General features: G+C 33.2%; 1 protein-coding gene across 1 annotated transcript in view; it reads left to right on the top strand.

Annotated features, from left to right (window-relative positions):
* LOC142977311 (pinopsin-like) overlaps nt 1-17,389 on the top strand; it is a 116,939-nt gene that overhangs the window by 26,949 nt on the left and 72,601 nt on the right. The window contains exon 2 of the mRNA XM_076121129.1: nt 16,862-17,117. Coding sequence (XP_075977244.1) covers nt 16,941-17,117 — 177 coding nt within the window. The 5' untranslated portion in view covers nt 16,862-16,940. The remainder of the gene's footprint in view (nt 1-16,861; nt 17,118-17,389) is intronic.

The following is a 17,389-nucleotide window of genomic DNA, read 5'->3' as shown; positions in this document are numbered from 1 at the left end:
CGAACAGTATAAGGTTGAAATTTGTACTGCTATGAGGTTGGTTTCAGACAGTAATTGACGATCGCAATGGATTACAGGATATGAACCGTAAAATTTTGGGTTAAGGGTGAAAGTTACGCTTATGGCCACCATACACGTTATTCATTTCCCAAAATCTTTTGCGTGAGAACGAGGGTTTGAAATGGATATTTTTCCCAATCGGTTTTATGAATAACATTAAAATTTATCGTTGTTTTTTCAGCGTTAGATGGTTTTATTGTAAGGCTCCCTGGAGAGGAAACTTGTATGATAAAATAAACTTTTTACAGCGATATTAGTTTTGATAGTTTGGTCTAAACACTAAACGTACGTGTGGGGATTCCATGATTTATAGCACTTTGTAACAATTTAATATCTTGTTATATCAATTTTGAGTTGTGGTTGTTTATTTTAAAATAAATTTTAAGTTTTTGACCATTATATTGTATTTTGATCATTTTTCAAATGCACACAGAAAATCATATAGTTAAAAAAATATATTTTAGCAATTAAAAAACCAAGCCGTGAGTTTCTTCCCGTGTCTTCTCACGAGACAGCTTTTTTGAAATACTCAATAAAACAACTACATATTTCAAATACTTCTCGCGGAGTTTATGAAATAAAGGATATTTTTAATTTGAATTGCAACAAAAGCGGTCTCGGAGGTAATTGTTAACTTTGCTATATGATTCTAAACATCTGTTTTTGGGCTGTACCCTTCTTAAGCTTTCTCTAAGAATGCGAAAGGAATTAAGCCTTGAGCTCACCGCGTTAAAATGTACGTTGGGGGCCTTACATTCCTTTAAGAACTAGTTAAAGTATTCCCAGACATATAAGTTTAGGTTACAAAGTTTTTGTTTAGAACAAAAGATAAATATTTCTAATACCTACATAATAAAGGTAGGAGGACCTTGTTCATTAGTGGGACACAAGAGACTACTGAAAAAGAAAAACTAAGTTATTATATAAGTGTGTGAATGCCTCTGTGGCGTAGTTGGAAGTGTATCTGACTGCTGAGCGTAAGGTCTTGGGTTTGATTCCTAGATCGAGGCAAGTGCTATTGGTATTTTCTAATTTAAACCGTTTTTTTTAATAGTAGCCCGTCGTTAAGTAACGTGTCTTTTAAATGGCAATAGACTCGACACCTATTATATGGGGCATGGTTAATGATGAAATGGTAGGTGTATTTCCGACACCTTCGGGAATAACAGGTGTGATATTACATAACGCATGTAAACATATGGATTTCTTCAAGCATTTTAGATGTAAGCCATTTTGTTTGTCTGAAAATTTAAATGAGTTTTAAATGTATTAAGAAATAAGAAGGATAAAACTTTCGTCTCCTAGACAAGGCAATTAAAAGTAAGGATAGTGAAACTCTGTAGTCGAAACATAAGAAATATATTTTGTAGATTACATAATATACGTTTGTAAAAAAATTAAACAGGAAGAATTAAGTAGAATTTTGTTCTACTGTTACATTACGAAGCTTTATATAGCCGAAGGTGTAGGCAGGGGTTTATGATAAGGAGAGGATAAGTAGTTTATACTTTTTTTTCCTATGTAATATGGAATGAGCTTTTTGCCGCACAGAGCTGCTCTTAAGAAATGTTCCAATGAAAATTAAAAAAAAATTGATTGCATTTTTGCCGACCCGGGAATAGAACTCTCAAAATTTCGTAACGTAGGAAGCATTCATGGACTTTATAGTGAACTTCATCTTGAGGAGCTCGTTAGTAGGCTTAGTTGACAACAGCCGCGATTTAGGTAAACTCAGGTTAAGCAACGCTTGCCGAGGTTGATCTGTCGATGGGTGACCAATGTGACCATCTTATACATATCGAGGCACGTTAAATTGTCCCGGCAGTCATTTTCGAAGATCTTTGACAGTCGTTAACAGTAGTCAGAGGCTTGAAAGTCTGACAACCAGCCTTACCGAAGGGTATCGTGTTATAACCCAGGTAACTGGGTTATGGAGGTCAGATAGGCAGTCGCTCCATGTAAGCCGACTCCGACATAGTTTGGTACAATGGCTAAGCTAATATATATAGTGGACTTTATCTTTATATTAGAACCTTGACAACACGTATATTTCCGTTTTATATTGTGCCTATATTTGTGCCGGAGGCGAAACTAACTAAAACTTACAAAGTAGTTTTATTTTTAGGCACGGAGTCAAAAAACTTCACTAACTTATTCAATATAACGACAAATACGTTTTCCCTAAGGATATTTGTAGAAATCACGGTTATACTAAAATTCTAAATTTATTTCTACTTCTGTTTATGTTGAAATAAATAAATCCGCGTTTAATGTATTTTATTAACTTTCAAATTACATCTATTGCTTCAATAAGAAATATAGAAAAACTGATGGTCAGACTGCTTTTATTACAACACAAGAAAAAAACTGGCTCCAATGCTGAAAGAAAACTTCGTGGAGCATCCTTGCATGCCTAAAAATTGCGTTACGCATTTCTTTGATTGCATGCAAAGACCCACTCCGTGCAGCCCTTGGCCAGTCTGGTGGACTCAAGGTTTAACCCCTCTCTTGATTCCGAAAGAGACCTTTGGTCACCAGTGGGGCAACAATAGGTTAAAAAAGCATTAGAAAGATTATAGAAAATATCCAAACCATTCTAATGCTTAACTAATAAGGTTCTTACGATTTAAGGATTCACATTCACACGGTTATTTCAATGATCTGTCGGTAGATGTCGCTAGTCACGCATTGAAGGATATCAGGTTCTATTTCCTCCTTAGTGATACAATATGGCCGCCTGGTTTTTATGACACGAGACAAGTAATAGGGAAACTTTTGTTTCCGCCCGCGATGAGAATATTAATACCCTTATCAAGAATATATTTACTTATTAAATGTGTAGTACAATGTAGTACGTAGAATTGTTCTTAGTTTGACGTATTCGAAACTAAACATTTGACAAAAACTATCTGTGAAGTTATACAAACATCGTAGTGCCGTTTTATAAAACTTTTAAAATTAAATTGCTACAAACTCTTTTCAACTGCTTCGTCGACTTATAGACTGTATTAGTAACACGAAAACTTCATCTACTTCACGTAATTTAATTTTTATGATATAGTGTGCCAAAGGAAATAACGCGAACACGCATTTTACTTTGAAATTCATAATACTCGTATTTCGGTACAGATTACAACGGCTGTCGTTTCATCGATAGATCACATTATAATATGATTGACCAAATTATTCTATCTCCAAATCACCACAAACAAACGCGCATAGATACACAGAGAAACACATCACCCTCTTTGTGCAGGCGGGTTAAAAACAACTAGTAGTTATGCGAAAGAACATTTTTACAAAATTAATTTAGTGAGCCATTACCTAGAATTAAAACAGGTTATAAAAAGAGTACTAATTAAACTGCAGAACAATCTCTCTTAGAGAGAGTACGAACAACTTTGGTCGTTGAAACTTCAAGGAACTTTCCGTTCAGAGTTAACTGCACGTTTGGCGCAGTGGTTTAAGCGGTCACCTCGCCGCAACAACCGTAGCGCCGCGTGTGGTGGGTTCGAATCCTACCCGGGACAAATCTTTGTGTGATGAGCATGAGTATTTGTTCTGAGCCTGGTTGTCAATTTATCTATATAAGTATGTATTTAGAAGTATATAAGTATGTTTATCAGTTATTTGGTTACCATAGTACAAGCTCTGCTTAGTTTGGAATCAAATGACCGTGTGTGAGTTGTCCAATAATATTTATTTATTTATTTATTTATTAGAGTTAACGTTTAGTAAAAACGTTGAAAAGTTCTTCAAGTGAATAGATTTATGAGATTTTTTTAGTATTTTTAAATGGAACTTCTGGGCTATTATTAGCGTGAGTATTATGATAAATGAGTTGAATTTTTTGTAAGTTTTACTGTCGGCATCAATGCTTCGTATAATGTTTTTTGCGGTATTTCGAAAAATATTAAGAATTACTGTGCAAATAATTATTAATGTCAAATGTACTGCGCTGAGGACTGAAAACTTTTCTAGGGTACCAATATTACTAATTTTATTTTTCTTTAATATTTAACCTCTTAAGGAAAAATTTTAGTCAATTTTCATAATATTATTTTGATTTTGATAATTGTATTATGAGAATTTTTATAATATAAATATGGAAATGAATATAAAATTACGCATATACGTAACATAACACAAACCCGCGTTTGCATTCGAGAGCTTATTTCATTCACCTGTGTTTCATGTAAAATACTGAAATTCAGTATTCAAAAGTGGTCGACGTTAGCTTCCACCTGGCAGGCATCTAATAAACATTTCAGACTCACCACACAACCAGCGCAACGACCTTTTGTGTGCAGAAGTAATTCCTAAAAATGGTTAGTAAAAAGCTGGAAAAGTTGCAATATAAAATGTTCTTCTTCACCATCATGCAGTTTACAGAAATCAAATAATAATATTATATGTTTATATTCTATAATTAGCTATATTTTCTTCTTACTTGCTTAGCAGTTACATCGATTATCAACAACCGAGTAGCTTTCTATAAAAAAATACATAAAATAAGTTAATTGGCGCTTCAAGCGTATGTTGCACGAACTATTTCCTTCATTACCTAACCTATTTCATTCATAATTTTTCTATAGTATTAACTAAAGAAAAATCATGCTACAGATTGTCAAACATTTTAACAATCTGTTGTAATTGAGTCTACTCACCATATTATGAACTTTTCGTTATGTATGTATATTCATCATCATACACAATGAACAGCCCGATTGTATCCACTACTATTTTTAAGTCACTTTTTGTTTCTCCCTGGGTTCTCTAAGCTGCGGGCATGCATGTTCGTATGCACTCCTGTAAAATATGAAAATGATTTGTTGAACTATAGGCATGCAAAATTAATTAAATTGAAAAACTTCGTTATATGAATGTTAAAAAGAAAGACAATGTATTATTTAATCATAGTGTTTTGTAATTTATTAAATACTACTTTTACCCGCGACTTCGTCCGCAACCTGTATTTTCCCACAGGAATGAGTCATTTTCACGGGGTAAAAAGTTGCCTATGTCCTTTCTCGGGTATCAAAATATCTCCATACCAAATTTCATGTAAAAATTCATGTTCAGTAGTTTAGGCGTGATTGAGTAACAGACAGTCAGCCAGACAGACAGACAGAGTTATTTTCGCATTTATAATATTAGTATAGATTGAAACGCTTTCATAAAGATGAAAGGTCAACATCCTTATTTTCTAAACTAATGAATACAACAAATGTTTATTTTGTTAACAAATCGAACACGTGTAAAAGCTTCGTTTACAATAATTTTCCTTATTACCAATAATTGTCGGTATAATGAACATGGAATTTTCATTTGCTTCCTTATACTGAGAGTGACAGACCGTAGATAATATTAATTCGGGAAACCGCTGGTGTCAGGAAATGAACTCTTATCGACTTGGATATAAGGTTTAGAATAGTACAATGGTATATTTGTAATGACTCGAGTATCATCCATATTCATTTGTTTCTGATTAAATTTTGGTTTAGTACGTTTGTTAGTTCACGAAAATGAAGGAAAACAAAATATAGATACAATACATTTGGTACGTACTTATTTTAACATATTAATGGCCCACTGCTGGGCAAGGATCTTGTCCCGAACGGGAGAGGGGTTAAGCTTGAGTCCATCGTGCTGGCCAAGTGCGGGATATAACCTAAAAATGCAGATGAAATGTTTCCTTCAAATTACATTATTTTAGAACTATAGTTCAAAAATCTTATACAATTCTTTGCTGGCTTGCAAATGACGCTGCAATATTGAAGCGAGCAGCTGTAGAAAGCTGACTGCAGCATTTCAATTTTGAAGTCAACAAATTTGGAGTTTTTTTTTAATAAACTTGTTCTGTGCGTATAATGAACCAAATGTCATTTGCAAATGATTGATTCTGCAGGTTTCATCTTTTATGAGACTTATAAAATATTATAGTAATTTTTTACTTCTACGCTCAGCAGCTGTTCCAGGTGTGCGTTTTTCATCAGTCAGTCATTCATTCAGTAACGGGAGAGTTTATTTATATAAGTATGTATATAGATTCCTAAAGCTCTAGACCAGTAGCCCGATTCTCTATTATTCGATATTAGTATCGAATATCGAAAACCGGCCTCTATCGGACGGTATATTTTAAATGTCAAACTCTCTCGATGGTTCTGATTGTAGGGAATCGCGCTACTGTAAGTAAACTCGACATTTAATCAACCTTCTAAGCAACTACGAAACACCAATAAATCAGTTTGTTTTGACAACATTAAGCAGTTACAATCAATACATATACAAAGTAACAACAATCCGTCCTTGACCTTACATTATCGGCTAACATATTGTAATATGTTTTATGTGCAACCACTACATACCCGCGTGGTGGTGTGTAGTGGTTACAGGCTTGGCTTTTAAGGTTAGAAATTTCTGGACGTTTACACAGCGTATTTTAAATCTTTACACATGTTTTTCCACTTAATATTATTGTCTCAGTTAATTACGCCTGTTATTTTTAAGGGAACCTAAAGTGAAATAGAATAATCCTGTCCATTGCTGTAAAGTTACGTGATCGCACTCATAACTCAAAATTTAAAGTTATATGAAATTATTCATTTAAGTGACGGCAGAGCTCCTTTTCTTTTATAACTCTTGTCGTCGTGCTTTGCCATTAAGCATATCGTTGCTTTATGCATATCTCAAATCAAAAATATTCAAAATCCTTTTCATTAGAGCTGTGTAAACTTCCAGCGTCTTGAGCTCAAAATAATGTGTGTAATAAATAATTTTTAGGTACTGTCCGTCTGCTGGGCAAGGGTTTCTTCCTGAAATGAGGGAGGAGTTAGGCCTTGAGTCTTACCAAACAGCTATTTGGTAAGACTCAAGGCCTAACTCCATATTAGTTTATTAGCTAATAAACTAATATGAAACAAAAATCCAGTGTTTAGGCTGTCCTATCTAAATAACTAAACAAGAGTTTTAGTTATGTAAATATGTACTTATTGAACAGGTTTAAAGGTTAAACCACTGTTGTAGCGGTTTTACATCAATACCAATATTTGTTTATTAGAAAGTTTACACAAAACTGTAGTGGTTTTGATATAATTACTAGTCGCACTTTGATTGTTACGAAAACATTTTGTAAAATAAACAAATTTTAATAGTTTTTGCTCCATTAAAGGATTATGACGGCTGGTCGTTATTATCACGGATTATTTTAAAAGACGTTTTGCGGGTGGAAATTTTAATCCTAAATTTTTTGACCGAGCAGGTCGTTCATCTTTTGCCGTAAATGTTTTAAATAAAATATGTGTTGTGTGCATGAATAAGACTATAAGACAATGATCACATTTTTTTCAAATGTCACTTCTGGTTTGCGCAGTGTTTAACAAATCAAATTTTGTCTTTTTTTTCTTCGACCAACAAACATTTATCAGGAAATCAAGCATCGAATTAAATATCTTAGCTATAATTATGTATTTGTATAGCCATAAAAAAACATCGTACTTGGGTAAAGTTCACCAGTTTCCTCAATAAATCGAGAACCATCCACAATCATTCACAATTACGTAGACGTATCATTTTTACTGTTCAATTAATATAAATTATTTCTGTCGTCGTAAATTATTCTCGATGAGCAAACATCACAGGATTGTCAGCGTTTTTCTAATAAATGGCTATATTAGACAGTGCTGATGTATCATCCAGATGAGAATATGAAGGGCTGTGTTAAAATAGCCAGAAAAAGCACGGAACTATTGACACGTAATTATAAATATTCACATTAGTTGTATCAAAGCCTCTTTAAATATTTATCCTCTTCTAGTTTAAGTATCTGTTGTTGAAGCGACAACAGAATTACATCATCAGTACCGCGATTCTCTACCACAATCAATTGCCGACAACCGGCTAGCTATCAAAAAAATTGTTTGACAATCAGTTTAGTACCTCGTGCGACCGTCACCGGAACTATTTTTACAATACATTTTAAACGTCAAACTCTTGATACTAGAAAGTACTGACTGCACAGAATTGCACTACAGGTTTGACTGTCTAACTTTCACGGTTTATCACAGACAGACAAAGAAGTCTTAGTAATAGGGTTCCCGATTTACACTTTAGGTGTGACGCCTGAAAAAGAGCTGAACGATCTAAAACAAATCATAAAATTAATGTTAATGTAATATTTTCATCTTATATCATGAATGAACGACATAGTAATGAATACGTCATCTAATATAGTGCATAGACCGCAGCCTGACCTCGTGCAGTACAAAGAAACTGATACTATAACCTAAGTGGCGCTCACAAGCCACTTACAACTAAGTTATCTAGATTATATCGAGAATATTGATGAGGAAACCTAGACGTATCAAGTAAAAAGAGAAAATGGAAAACAATATTTGACATAACTATGACACTTTAGAATTGAAAATTCGTAAAAGGTTACATTGCATTTTTTAGTTACTTATGTAATTACTTTAAGACTATATAATTTTTGTTATCTGTAAAAGATAGTCATAAAAAGTGCAGAACATGACTTAACAAAAAATGTGCAAGAGACAAGAATAACATATTGTAAAGAAAAGTATTCTATGTGCTCTGTAGCGCGATTCTCAATCGATACTTACTGTGGAGTATCGAGAGTTTGACAATTGACATTTAAAATGTACTGCAAAATAATTCATACCGTACCCGCTAGAGGCGCTCATAAGATTTTAATGTGTGTGTGATGACATTTCTCGATAGCTAGCCGGCTGTCGATAGTCGGTAGTGGTAGATAAACGAGCTACTATATTTCGCAATAAATTGGAGCTAAAATAATACGATTAATTAAAAACTTTTGAAAGTCAGCTTACGTAAACTATTATTTTAAAAAATTCTTTTCATTTGATAACGTTCTTAGAATTTCAATTAAAAACTCTAAGTTGAGAAAAAGTTGAATACGAAAGAGAATAATTCTCTTCACCAATGAAAAATGGAAGTCATATCACATCCTAGACTCTAATTAGGCCAGATATCTTCATACCCAACTAGAAACTTTTCCAAATAATTACCGATTCTTCTTCATTAAGGATCTTTCTCTCAAATAAGTCCTTGGTTAATTATCAAGTAGTTTTCGAGAAAGATTTTGAATTATAAATGAAGAGACTGAAAGTTTTGTTTGTACTTTAGTGAATTAAACTTTTGGTGATAGATACCTTCTTAGATTTCATTCAGTAAGATTTCTGAAGATCTTTTCTTCGTGTTTTGGATTGTTATTTGTAGTAATTCTGCGAATAGATAATAGAAATTTTAATCTTATGAATAAAACAAAATAATTTTCGTTAGCATTAAAGTGTCGTACTTAATAGGAAAATTGTAATATTTACACTTCGAATATCTTCATCAACTTTCAGGATTTAAGTCTGGTTTTGTGTCATTTAGTTGCTGAAAAACAGCTGCCATTTTGCTTAAATCACATACACAATCAATCACACACTACAAATCTATTTAAAATTTAACCCATTAATATTCTACTGATGGGCAAGGTTCTAAAACTAAATGTTATTTTAAAATTATCTACCATTAAACCGATTTTAAAATCCAATTAATGTCACGTTCACATCTTGTGAGAAACACTCGACTCCATCGACTATCTGTCGCTGACATACAACGCTAATTACTTCCTATGATAGTCACTGAGGATCTAATTTATGTAAATGACACGCATGTCATGTCAAAAGGTGAACACACTGAACACAGATCAAGGACGTTTCACAACCCTAACTTTATTACGTGGTTTACAAACATTAGATAGTAAATAGTAGTTTATGTAATGGGACATTTTTTTCACAAATGGCTCGATTTGAGATATGTTTTGGTTAGAAAGATAAGGTTTATTTGAAAAGTAATAACTATACTAAACATGGGTTTTTAACAGCCCAATGTAGTAACGTTCCAGCATTTTAAGGCTTTACTAAGTAACACGCGATCTTTTTTTTCTTAAACAGATGAATATCCCACTACTGTAGAGCTGCGCAAGGGTCTCCTCCTGAATGAGAGAGGCTTTAGACCACCGCGCTGGCCAAGTACGGGTTGGTACTGGCATGCAGTCTTAGAAAAGCGTTAAACTTTTTAGGCATGCAAGGTTTCGTCATGTTTTTTGTTTTCACCATTGGAGCAAGTAATAATTAATTGTATTACACTGATTAATTACTTCGAAAAGTCATTGGTGTGTTGTTGCTACGGATTCAAACCGTTAACCACTTAAGAGGGAGATTCCATATTATGCACCACTCGGCTATCACTACTAATCTATCTTAATCAAAAATCTTTATCGTGAATTTTTATTTCGAAAGCTGAACTTTCTCATATTCAAATTACTATTAACCGGTAAACATACGTTACATTGTTCTTAAAACGCTTTAGGGATCGATATCCCTTTACCGAAAGCCCTACGTGGTCAATCGTGACCACACGAGCGAAAAATTCTTTACCACGTGTCGCCCTTGCCTCATTAAAATATATTATTTAGGCATTTCGTTTCCATGCGTGAACTAACAAGGAAAATTATGTACTAACTTTTATTTGTAACATTTTAATTGATGGTAAATACCGAAATTATAGCTAATTGATTGGTGTTTCTTGATTAAATATTTAACTGTAAATATGGCATGTGTGTTGTTTATTTATTTATAATAATGTACTAATTGCTCGCTTATATAATACTGTTTAATGTTCTCGACATGTAAAGGAATAAATATTGACAAATTTTGTTTGCTTTCTAAGTGGTATTCTTACTTAATTATGAATGTTAAATCATGATATGATGATGATGATGATTTATTCTGAATAAAGAAAAAAGATTAGGAAGAGGATTTAAAGATATAAAATTGTAGAAAGTGGCGTTCCTAGGTATCTTGATAGATATGCAATAAATAAGAAATACCACGAAAGACTAAAAAATATAATCTTGACGTTGACTAGTGACCTAATTTTACTTTCTATTCATTGAAGTTTAAATTCCAAACAGGTTTTATCTCAGAAAAGGTGCGCATTCTATTACAAATGGCCTTTATTTCCAATGAAACGAAAGTTTCAATGTGTAAAGTTGTAGAAAAGTGACGTAATTAGTAGCTTAGTCTTTCAGAGATTCTATTGAAATATTTTCAATTGTTGTCTTCGGATAAACTCTGAAGCTTGTGTTGAACTTGAAATTCGGAATACTTTTTGAATTAATTTTGTGTTTTTGTTACTACCAAGCTTATAATATTTTAGACCATTTTGTTGCAAGTAATTTATGTTAATAATTAATTGATTAGTATAAAGTTCCGGCACGGTTTCAAGAAGCAATCTAATAAAAAAAACGATTGATTTCAATAGTTAACTACCGAAATCATTAATATATTTGTTAGAGAAGTAATTTTTGCTTATCCAAAACAACTTTATACTCAGTTTAATTTTGAATAACCTATCGACACATGTCCTCATAAAGGGATAGACCTAAAACTTAAGATAATAAACAGCTCTTATTTATATCTAACCCATCCTTCGAATTATCAGAATCAGCCAAACATAGAATATAAACCAACTTTCAACATCAATACGTTTTTCGATTGGTTTTCCCCCGAATTCAAAAATATACGCATCGTATTGGAATTTCATTATATTTAATAAAAGGCACGACTTCCGGCACTGTGAAGATCAGAGGGATGTTTTACGAACATCTTTCATCGACGTATAAATGGCAGGATCTATCATCTCAAAGAGCATGTGAGCAATTTATACGTTATCGAGATTTTAATGATGTTGTGTGTTGAGTGACTTTTTCTGCCTTTAATATAAGTATGCTTTTGTGGAAGGTGTTTATGAAAGGATAACAGTGACTGAAAGGTTTTCTATAATATGTTTTGTTTATTTTACTATTGTTCTATAAACAAAATACTTTTTTACGGGCGACAAAACAGCCAACTTGATCTCTAAATATTAGGTCGGGGAAAAAGTCTTTTCGCATTATGGTATGTATGAACTTGTAATAAAATCTCCTTGGCTTCAAGAATCACAAATGAGTATACGGTTCATAACGTTTTTTTCAGTGAGCTCGTGAGGTACCCAAATATCAAGCTTTTTGTGTAGAGAAAAGATTTATTACAAGTTCATACATACTATAATGCGAAAAGACTTTTTACCCGACCCAATAATATAATTTGGTTAACATGAATGTGAGTCAAATAAGTAGCCTATTAACATATACATATACTGTCCACCCGCCTGTAAATAAGGCCATTAACATAAATATTTTCATTAAAATTTTCTAAGGTTATTGATAAACATGTAAGACTACTTAAGTGTAAATAAAAAGAACAATAAAGCAAGAACAATTTGTAATAATCAACAGAAACTAAATCGTAATTCATCCATCAAATATTGTAGAACCGATAAACAGTGGCGTTTGAAGCGAAATTACAAAGGGCCGGTGAACAACCGGTGTCAAGGACAGAACTAATGATTGCTGAAACTACGCGCCTCAGTGATCAAATGTTAATGGTGTTGTCACCAACCAAACAATCTATTAAGTACTAGTTTATTACCGCAGTTTCACCCGTATAAAACTCTTTAGGATCTACACAGAACATTTTATATAACAGCATTATATTAGGTCGGGGAAAAAGTCTTTTCGCATTATAGTATGTATGAACTTGTAATAAAATCTCTTTGGCTTCAAGAATCACTAATGAGTACACGGTTCATTAGGTTTCTGTCAGTGAGCTCTTGAGGTACCCAAATATCGAGCTTTTTTGTGTAGAGAAAAGATTTTATTACAAGTTTATACCTACTATAATGCGAAAATACTTTTTCTCCGACCTAATATATGCATCAAATAGGACGACTTTAGATTCAAGTTTGACTTTTCTTATCAATATTTGAGTTAAAATTATCGAGAATATTTCACCAAAAACGGACTAAAATCTAATGGCATAGTCCAAGTGAAAATTGGACATAATAATTAGTGAGTACTGCTCCTAACTTTAGATAAAGTCTAATTTTAATTCATATGTTTTAAAGATGACTATATAATAAGAAGATACATTTTATCTTTAAAAAGAAGTTCCTTAACAACATACGAGATTAATTCAATTAAGCTGCTCAATTAAAACACAACATTACAACGTGCGTAAGAGAAAACTTCATGACCCAAAAACGTAAGTTCAAAAAGCTTTTAAAATCTAATTACGTGTACAAAACCCATTTGTTTGAGCAACTTTATTACGTAACCACTTTTAATCGTCATAAGTGGTTAGTTTTGACAATAATGTGTGATGTTGGCGTCTTGAGCATTTAATTAAATAGTTAATATGAGCCGATCTTATTATAGTTTAAGATATGGATCCTAAAATATGGTTGTGCTTGAGATATAAGAATTTGTGAATCTTAGGAACCGTTTCTATTAGATATTTTTGTCTCTGATAAGGTACACTATAAAAAAGCCCAAGTTTTCTTCTCAAATATAGCTTTCTGATTATGAAAAACGTCATAGGGTCTTAAAAAAAGTTAAAAAAGACCAGAATAAAAGTTACATATAATGTGTTGGCTTAGGAAAAAGTAGTACCGACAAGATACAAAGACAACTAATACTAAATAGTAACTATCTAATTTTTGTATCGTCTATTGTAAACTTCACTATTGATTTTGGCTTTACACGGCCAAACTATAACAGGCAAGGTGAAAAGGAAAGAGACTTGCAGCCTTTAGTAATGAAGATTAATTCAAAGAAGAAAACATAGACTATGTAAGTAGACCGCAGCGTGGTTAAAATACCACAGTCTCTTGAAGTAATTGCCCTGCAAAGGCCCATCTTCTGGAAAAGACGATATGAGTAGACCGAAGCATATAAACCGCCATACATTAAATTTTCATTTCTTTTATACAAAGTGGATGGTAAATGCTTAAAAATTATATAATCGACCAATATAATATTTTCCTCTTTGTCCTAAAAATTCAGTGGAGTGAAATTGATTGACTTTTTGTTGGGAAGCCAGACGAACAAATTGAACTTAATATTAATCAATGTGCCGTTTTTCAATTTGATGCGTAAATGTTGAATAATGTACTAAATTGGGTTTGACGTTAGATGTAAAGTGAATTTGTGATAAGAACCGCTATAGTCTGGCTATGGAATTGAAATTTAATTTTCGTAATGTAATGTTGAAGAATGGTTACTAACGAGAGATACGGAATAGCTAGTTAATGTCGTCTTACAGATAATTTAAGCAGCTTCTAGCATGCTTTGCTTTCCTACTTAAGCAATGAACATGTGTCGATGCTTGTCGCTAACAGGAACATAATAATAAGGCGATTATTTTGATCACGTTTGCCGTACTAAGTACACTTCACACAATGCCATAAAGGTGTAAAACTAAGCCTCTCTTAAAGACCACTTAACATTCCATCCTGTATGTGGCCAGAATAAAAATAGTAGAAAAGCCTCATCTTGCCAAAGATCTTTTAACATTAGAATAAAGCTGTCCAATGGATTTTATTACAGCGGAAGATATCTGCGATGTCTGACTTTACACGTGGAACAAATCCGATAGTATAAAAACAAGGCTTTTAACCACGTCGTTAAAAAACGATTACCTCGTAACATGTAACAGGATTGTTATGTAAAACAGTGTCAAGGCTAACACGGATATCAGACGGCTTGTTCATTCCCAATATGTCAATTAATTAATTAGACTGCGAATTCACTGGAGCAAAATTATAAGCAGTTCGTTTATTATGGTATATAAATGATCCATAATGAGTAGGTTTTATTAATGTTCTCACAGCTCTGTATTTAATGTAGTCACTTCTCCGCCACCCTTGAGTACGGAGGTCCAGTAGCGCGATTCCATTACAATAATAATTGTTCCAATTGTAAAGGATCGCGCTAATAAATGTACTCCAAAAATAGTTTCTACGACGTCCGCTAGAGCCGTTGATTAGATTTTAATTTTTTTTCCTATAGCCCGTTCTCAATCCCCGATATTAGTAAAGATTTTGGCTAGCACTCTTACGAACCATATATGTAGATCTTTAAAAATCTGTTCTGGTCCAATAACGCGATTTTATAAACTATCAACGACAGAGCGTTAGAGCTTTGTATTTATGAAGAAAATAGTTCTCGTTAAATACGCTTGGGGCGCCGTTCTGTTTTACATACTAAATAATTATGTCGAAAATCGATAGTGTTATTAAATCGCTCCACTGGTTGTACTTTAAGCCCCTCTCCATGTTGTAGGCTAAGAAGTCATAAGCAATTGTGGTTCTTCTGAAGTGATACGTTGCCATGGCAACGGAGAGCCGTCACGACTTCATTAGGGACACAAACCATGAGGGCTTAAGGGTGACTGGACCTTTTCAGAGAAACGAGATTATTGCCTTTCAAATATTATTGGTTAAACGCGTTACTACGATACAAGTGTGAATAGGCTGATTAATTTTGCTCATTTCATTATTTGACTCCAAGGTCGAATGCACTGAAAATGATGAAACTTAATTTGTTGATCGGTTAAAAGAGTTATTTCAAAGTATTTTCCTAAGACCAAGAGGTAGAATACTAGTCTAAAGTAAGTGGCACTTATACCTTTAATTGAAAACATTTTTTTGCTCTTCCTCCAAAGATACAAAATGGGCAATACTCAGATCGGATTGTCAATATCAACAACTTACTTCAATAAATAAGTCTTACCGTAAGTGTTCACCCCATTTAAGTGACGTTTATTACCATAACCAAAAAAACCACAGTCGGTCTACTATTGACTATTGGGAGTTTGACATTTTAAATGTACTTTAAAATGAGTCCCCACGCCACACCAAAATTTGTTGATAGCTATTCAGTTATCGATAGTGGTAGAAAATCGCAGTACAGTGCGGGCAGTGCCCACTTCTCGAACTAATTATAAAAATATGAAAGTGCGTTTATGTCCATCGTTTATGTCAAATTCCTTGAACTTGTAATATTTGGTAGCGTGACACATCAGACATATAAGCTATTACTTTCAAGGACGGCGCCTCGGGCATCACCTAGCAATTTAATAAGTTATATCTTGTAAAAGTATATTTCTTTCAATCATGAACAGACGCTCCACGTGTGTAAGTATCGTCGGTAAACAAACCTCTTGAAGAAGCTGTCGGTGACAGCTTGTGGACCGTCGTTAAAGGAATCCCTTTCGGCGATTTTTACGTACACCACAAAGTGAATTTGTTTCCGGCAGAATTTTAAATGCACGAAGAATATAGTATGAGTGCTTACGGTACAAAATATTTTGTATAATCTGTCTGGTGGTCTCAGACTGACTGCAAAGATAAAGTGTTTTTAAATTAAATTTATTAATATTTTTGTCTCTTTTTAAATAACACAATAACTATATTAGGTTTTTCTGCTAGTTCATGTCAATACAAAGAATAGTAGTTAAGTATATTCTAAAAATGTAATAAAAAATTCTTCTCATAATCCTAATTCTTCTTTTTAGGTCTCTTTTCTCATAAGTTTATTACCATTCAAATTAACATACTAAGTATGACTCAATGAAAAAAAATCGGGAAGACAACGAGAATGCCACTAAGCAGGGATGACTTGCATTAAAAAGAGGAGACTTATTTCCTGTGGTAGTTTGTAAGGAAACTGTCAATGATGATGATTTATGAATAGTACTTACGACCACTACTAAATAGGAAATGAGATACCCAAGATTTTATCCATTAATCATCCGATAATTACGAAATCCAAAATGCGTAATTTAGTATTCGTTATAACAGATACTAATTGTCATTTTCTTATTTTCAGGTAAAACAGCAAGCTCGGAATATACAATGAGTTTGAATAGTGAAGTGAAAAGTGTATCGTGAAGTGTGTGTTGTGCATCATGACGTCATATCCGGAACATTTCAACGATACGGTGGTGAGGGCGTATGAGGAGGGGTTCCCACTCCTCATGCCGAGGTGGGGTTATGTGGTGTCCGCGTTCGTGCTGTTCCTGATCGGGTTCTTCGGGTTCTTTTTGAACCTGATGGTGATATTACTCATGTTTAAGGATCGACAGGTGAGTTGATTTTTTGACTAGCTTCTACCATTTTAACACAATCTTCTTCCTAAATCTAGGTTAGAAGTGTATACTATATCAACTATCTTCTACAATTTTATCACAATGTTAGATTCCGAAATCTAGGTTAAAAAATGTGTATACTATAGCTAGTAAATCTAAGCTATAAAAGTCTATAAGTATTAGTTATTATTGTTATTAAAATCCTCTAAGAAGAACTTTTTGATGATCAATAATAGTAAAAGTATCTTGGTACATTTATGATATCTAGT

The sequence above is a fragment of the Anticarsia gemmatalis genome, chromosome 12 (assembly GCF_050436995.1).
Source record: "Anticarsia gemmatalis isolate Benzon Research Colony breed Stoneville strain chromosome 12, ilAntGemm2 primary, whole genome shotgun sequence".
NCBI lineage: Eukaryota > Metazoa > Arthropoda > Insecta > Lepidoptera > Erebidae > Anticarsia > Anticarsia gemmatalis.
The sequence above is the reverse complement of the archived record's forward strand: the minus strand, read 5'-3'. Positions and strand labels throughout refer to the sequence as shown.